Below are 6985 nucleotides of genomic sequence, written 5' to 3' on the forward strand. Positions count from 1 at the left end.
AAGTTCTATAAATAAAACTACATTGGATATTAGAGAAGTCATATTAGTTTACGACGACACATCAATATTATTTGTAGAACTTTTCACATTGATGTTATATAGGGACTGCAGGGGCGAGTACTGATCCTCGGTGCTACAAATTGGATTCAGAATATATGCTTGCTCCAGAGGGGACTTTCATTTAATTTGTTTGAAGTGCTTTTCATACTGACAGTCTCTAGTTTGTTTCATGTTGCCAGTGTTGGTCATCAATTTGTTCTTTAAGCTCTCTTGTGACATGGATCAGACAAACTATATCCCTGAAAAAACAAAACTGAAGCAAAGGAACTTAATAGTAGATGTAGTAACAGATTCAAATTAATATAATGCTAAACAAAATGAGCTTCAAATATATTCAGTGGGGCACATAAAAACATTTTTGCCAGGAAGATTTCTGGGATGAGAAGACAAAAAATTGAATTCCCTGTGATCTCCTCCAGCATCTTCAATGCATATGCTAATCCTGGTTTTACATTAAACTACTTGTACTTGCAGTATGCTATGACACAATTTTTAATTCATTAATTGAAACACCTTTTCTTCTTCTACTTCTCTTTCTACAGTAAAATGGAAGACATTCAGTGTGTGCTTGATATCAGTCAAATGACGTCCCTACCCCCAGATCTGAAATCTGACAGTAGCTCAGGGGACTCACCAGACATGGAGTCAGACCCGGTCACCACACAGGTTAGTGAGACATAGTTTTTGTTTGTTTGTTTATTTGTTTGTTAAACACAATTGAGGACTGGTATTGACCATTTTACTTACACTTTAAAGCTATCAGCAACTCATAGGGTTCACCAGACCAATGCATCAGATTCTTGTCACAACACAGGTGTCATGGTTACCAAAACTGTTCAGCCCAAAAGTCACACATAGGACAAAAATGTGCCCAAAATTTAACATGTTACAAATCAATTTTAAACAAATCAATTTTAATTCCACTTTTATTTGAAATTGTATGATTTTCTGTGGATCTTATCCCCGAAAATAAATGGTTTGTTTAAGACACATGATTTGTGAAGAAGGATCTTAAAATTAACCTTTTAATCTGCAGTTGCCCAAGTTGCCCAAAAGTTTTTGAGTCAAAGTGGGTCAATTCTAGTTCTAAATTGGCCTAATCAGGCTACCAGCACAATACAGGTTTAGCAACCATGATAGGTGGATAATACAATGATGAGGAAAATTATTCTCTTTGATATGATATATAGCTCAGAGGACTCACCAGTTTCTGAAATCAGTTTCTAAGCAGACTCAAAATGTTTACAGAAACTGTTTTATTGTCAGGTTAGATAAAGAAATCTGAATGAAGTTAACTGATCCAGATCCAGTGCAGATTATAAGTTAAAGATAAAGATTTGAAAAGGTTTCAAAAGAAGTAATAAGTCACAATTATTTATTCTTTGTTAAAATTCCAAATCACTGAAAAACCAAAGTGAGGGCGCTATTGTACTTGATCAAACAGGCTCTGGATGACACTGCTTGCTGACAGAGTTCACAATGCCCAATTGCCCATACATAGGGGAAACAGAAATATTCCACCGGTTTATTTTCTAGAAGTAATTCTCTTGTTAGATATGGAGTTATTATATGACATTCTTCAATTTTCAGACTTTTAGATTTTTGATTTTGACATGGCACAAAAGAATTGGCTCAACAGTCCAATCTATTCAAATTAATTTAGAGTTCAGAAGACTTGGGCGATATTTTGATTAAACAACAATAAAATTGAGTACTTGATTATTTAAAACACCATAATTATTGAAGTATCACCATTTTTATTTAATCAAAAATTATCTTTTTTTCTAAGCAAATGGATTTTTTAAGCAATGTTTTCAACTGATTGGTAATTTTTGAAATAGTTGCATCATTAGGTGATTTATTACCCACTAGCGGGATACCCGCGCTTCGTGCAGGTCCCCGCTTACATTTCTTACATTCCTGAATAGTTTCTTACATTTCCTGAATAGTTTCTTTCCTTCTTTGTTTCGTTCCCATTTCATTTAGTTACTTTTACCCGTTGGTCTAATTACTCGTTCCTTTTTGTCCTCATTTTAATTTAATTTTTCTTTATAGTACCGCTTCATCCCGTGACCCGTCCATGTACCTTTTTGTCCTTTATTATTTTTCCTTCTTTCCGTATTATCATGTCCACTGGTCTCTGGCTTGCAAATCGTGTGGCTCTGCGCCGTTTACGCGCGCAGTGGCGTAATGCGCATTACGCATGCGACGCCGACGCGCTGCAGGCCAGCTGCAGTGATGCGTAGGCTGGTAACCGATTTTTATAACAAAAACCCCGTTTTTACCCATATTTTCACTGTTTTTGCAGCCAATTCTTGACCGTTTTCAACCAAATTTTCGCATTACCGTCTCGGTATATGCCTCGATGTCCTGTATGAATTTGGCGACATTGGGATCGAAACTGACCGAGCCTTTAACTTTCATGCATAGTCACATAGTCACAACATTCCCCTATTTATAGTAAGATAACTACAACCAGAATAACAAGTAAAATAACTGTTAAACACATCTTTCTCCATATAAAATGCACAGCTATGTTTAATAGTGGGATTCTATGCAACCAATGGTGTTCAACCTATTAGAGTCACACAATATTCACATCAAAAATATAAAATAGATCGTTTTTAAAAATCACCCAAGCCCAGAGTTCAGTGACTCTTGTCACAGTGGTATGGACTACACACATGTAAACTATTAGTCCTAATGCTTTCAATTTTGTGTTTATTTCATACTCCAGACATCAAGAAATCCAAGAACTCACCAAGACCAGCATCGGACACACACCTGGACCAAAGCAAGAAATCTGACACTCCCGGTAACAAACCAGCCAAAGGCAGACGACGCAAATGCAACCCAGAGAGCAAAGAAAGCAAGAAACGCAAGATGATCGGAACTCCTGTTGTCGTTTCAGCAGCATCACCGTCACCTGGTGGTGTTATCACCAGCAACAGCCATGCTGATAACCAGAGGTCAAAGGTCATAGTATCTGATAGTGCAAAGGTTAAAGAACATGAAATCAATAAAGTAAGAAAAGCATCTCCTCCACTGTCTTCATCACCACCCACAAGCAAAGAAGAGGAGGTAGTCCATGATATTGCTAAGAAACCAAAGATTTTCTCTGAGGACCAATCTGACCCGGAGTCAGGAGAGATACAAGTTACCAATGTGTTGGAGAGGACATTGGTTGAAGAACGAGGAGGTACACCTAGTACAGAGCTCACATCAAATAGGTTGTCCCCTATGATAGCAACACAACCAAATGGACACCATAGAGAGCCTGAGCTACCTGTAGCAGGCAGTGGTGGTCATCATGGATGTGCCAGCGAAAGCTGGGAAAATCCACCGAACAAAGAAATTCCACATCACCACAGGGATACCCTGTTGCATGTACAATCTCCTGAACATGATGATGGAGGACATATTGGTAGTATTATTGTACCAAAAGTTCCTTACAGCAAAGCATCGGCAACTAGCCCGAAGCCACCGGAATCTATTTTGACTCCGCCATTATCAGACAGTGCCAAATCTCAATATCCCCTTTCTTCGCAAGGTGCCGTGGTTGGAGGTATGACATCTTTAAGACAGGACCATATAGATATTTCACGAACTCCACCCGCCACTGCCAATAGTTCATCATCATATGGTAATAGCGCAAGTTATGCCAATAGCGCAAGTTATGCCAAAAGCTTCCTTAGTGCTAGCCGTGCTGAATTAGCGTCAACTCACCCAGCACTGTTAGCAAAAAGTCCTACAGCCTACGATCCATTAGACTCTCAAACCAATCCCATGAAACAAGAACCACTATACAACACACACCCTAGAGTGATCACAGCTGTGTCATCGGCGTACACAGGTATGGCTTATGGTAATTACAGTCAGTACAACAATTTCCAGCAGTATGGGACACCTGTCAATCTAGCAGCTGCTCATTCGTACCAAACAAATCCATACGCAGATCACTCCGTGTATAAGAACTATCGTAGCGGGCACGAGATGCCTATGGACTTGTCGTATAACAATGTGGGTAGTTTTTCTAATGCTGCAGCTATGTCGCTGCTTCACAGCAATGTGTCGGCAGCAACAGGCAGCACCCATCCATATTTCCATGCTTCAAAGATGTCCTACAGTGCCTCCGATGCTGGATTGCACTCCATGCATGACAAAGCACAGCTTGAAGAAGCGGTCAGGGCTGCACAGCAAAAAGTTTAACAAAAACTAATAAATTTGTACTCTATGTAACATAGTCTTAAAAGAAATTTACACAAAATGAGCATGTATAAAAACAGGATGACTTTGGTGGCAGAGTTTTTTTTTCCAAAAACAGCTTTGTTTTTGGCTGCTGAATTTGTCAACCAAGTTGGTTAAACGTTGCATGTCTGTATCATATTTAACAATAACATGATTGTATTGGATGGTAACTATAGACTTCAAATGGTTAGCGGTTATGTGCTTTCAAATGACACTGTCTATGTAGGCCTTTTATTTGCTTATGTGTAGAATCAACCTGTTACTAATGTGCATACTATGTGTGAGCAGACAAAATCATTTGATACAGGACACAAGATTTTATGTGGCTGTAAAACCAATAGTTATGGCAGCAAGGGGAGGGACAGTTAACCTCCTAATAAGGATAGAGTACACCTATATGTAAATTTTCAACAATAAGCCCTGGCAATAAGTGTCCTGTTTTTCTTTGTTTCCATGGAGGCTACAGCAATTCCAAATGAGAGATTGTCCTGATTTGACAACTGATAAATGTTCAAAATTCAGTCCAATATTGAAGTGGCAGGTTTTCGTGTTTTATTTGCTGGGAATCAATGCTGGCATGCTTGAGCAAATCAAGGAAGAATCTCACCAATATTTGCTTGATGCCTGGCATGGAGAATGCAAATTAATGCTGTTAATTTGTGAGATCGGTTTGATGATTTAGGCCAAATGTGCCAATCCATTTAAAGACCACACTCCCCCTGTGGAAGATTTAGAAATATCTTCCACAGGGGGAATATAAATTTTAAATGGAATTAGCACATTAACCAACTCTATTTGAAAATTACCCTCCCTCTGTGGAAGATTCAGGTTGAATCTTTCTCAGCTGCTTAATGTGTTCATTTCATTTGGAATTTGTACTTCCCCCTAAAACCTAAAAGATATAGTGCTAACATCTTCCACAGGGGTAGTGTGGATTTCAAATGGAATAGCCCAATTTGAACCCTGACTTGACTGGTTTTGTTTGACGCAATACACACAAAATTTTGGATCATACAGATGAAATTTGATCATAAAATCCAAGTTCTTTTTTCATAAATAATAGATGGAAAGAACCCAGCCTTTTTGTTGAAAAGTCAGTAAAACAAGGGAACTGACAAATAAATCAAAATTGTTGAGAAATAATATCTAAGAACAGCTTTTGGTGATCCTGACTGGAGCAGATATAACTGATGGTATCATTGTATTATTAACAAAATGATAAACTTTCCCCTTTAAGTGATGAGTGGTTCTTGTAATGAGATCACTTTCAGGCATAATGTTTTAGCCAATTTCAGCATTTTTTGTTATTGTTTTCAGTGTTTTTCAGCCTATTTTTGAATAAAATTCACAGAAAATGGTATAAAAACATGGTCTTCAATACCTGTTTTCATACCTGCACTGTAAAACTTGACAAATATGAGCTGAGGTCTTTGGGTGGGAGAGCTCAAAAATATACCTCCACCAACTTACTCTAGTGAACCTTCCAAATGCAATATAGAAATTTGATAGAGGGCAGCATCACAGATTAATTAATGATGCCACATTTGTTGCATAAAACAAAATGTTTTAATACACAATAACTTGCAGGCAATAAGAAATTTAAATGTTTTTATTTATTCCATGGTGCATTTCCTATTTAAAATTATCTTTAAAATACATGTGCCTGGTCAGTGTCACCATAACAATGTTTGAAAATTTGCAACTTGGTAATTTTAACTGATAATTTTAACTTCTCCATGACATAATTTGAACAGCAATGAGTGGAAAGGTTTAAATAAAGATCTATAGAATCAACTATAGTGCTTTTGGTCCAAATATATCTGAAATTGCTGATCGCAACTTCTGGCCATGCCAGAGTAGTCGGTGACATCAATGAGATAGCTGTTGTATAATACACCTTGGATTTGCAGCTGTGCCCAATAAAGTGCACATTGACGTCACCGACTACACTTGACTCATGGATAATAGCTGCTCATCTTATGGGTCTGAATTATGAATGAACTTTCCTATTGCTGTCACCATATTGTGTGGTTCTCGAAGAAGTTTAAACATGTTGACAGGTATTGCACACATGCTCTTATAAACTAACACTCACAATGTAGTATTGTTTGGGTGATGCCTATGGAGCTAGAGCAGAAAATAGTGTTCCTCTGGATTATTTTGCCTTATGTCCAACAAACTTTGATTCATTGTACATACTTGTTTGCGATCTATGTGTAATGCATTCTGGGCCTTCACTGAAAAAAGCCAAAAGTACACTCAAGCACAATTTCATCATTATGCCACATCTTTGGCTAACCTATGAAGTATGTATAGGGGTGGAATATTTGAAGTCTGTAAAATAATTTGAAAGATCTATAGAATCAGCTATAGTGCTTTTGGTCCAAATATAGCTGAAAATGCTGATGCTGACATCAATGTATTGAGATAGCTGTTGTATAATACACCTTGGATTTGCAGCTGTGCCCAATAAAGTGCACATTGATGTCACCGACTACACTTGACTCATGGATAATAGCTGCTCATCTTATGGGTCTGAATTATGAATGAACTTTCCTCTTGCTGTCACCATATTATGGTTCTGGGAGAAGTTTAAACATGTTAAACAGGTATTGCACACATGCTCTTATAAACTAACACTTCCAATGTAGCAGAAAATAGTGTTCCTCTGGATTAT

At 37.7% G+C, this 6985-nt stretch overlaps 1 protein-coding gene across 1 annotated transcript in view; it reads left to right on the forward strand.

Moving 5' to 3' along the window:
- LOC140152809 (uncharacterized) overlaps positions 1 to 6391 on the forward strand; it is a 172665-nt gene extending 166274 nt beyond the window's left edge. The window contains 3 exon segments of the mRNA XM_072175309.1: positions 603 to 726; positions 2798 to 2946; positions 2949 to 6391. Coding sequence (XP_072031410.1) covers positions 603 to 726; positions 2798 to 2946; positions 2949 to 4269 — 1594 coding nt within the window. The 3' untranslated portion in view covers positions 4270 to 6391.
- The last annotated feature ends 594 nt before the right edge of the window (positions 6392 to 6985 follow it).

The sequence above is a fragment of the Amphiura filiformis genome, chromosome 5 (assembly GCF_039555335.1).
Source record: "Amphiura filiformis chromosome 5, Afil_fr2py, whole genome shotgun sequence".
NCBI classification, from domain to species: Eukaryota; Metazoa; Echinodermata; class Ophiuroidea; order Amphilepidida; family Amphiuridae; genus Amphiura; species Amphiura filiformis.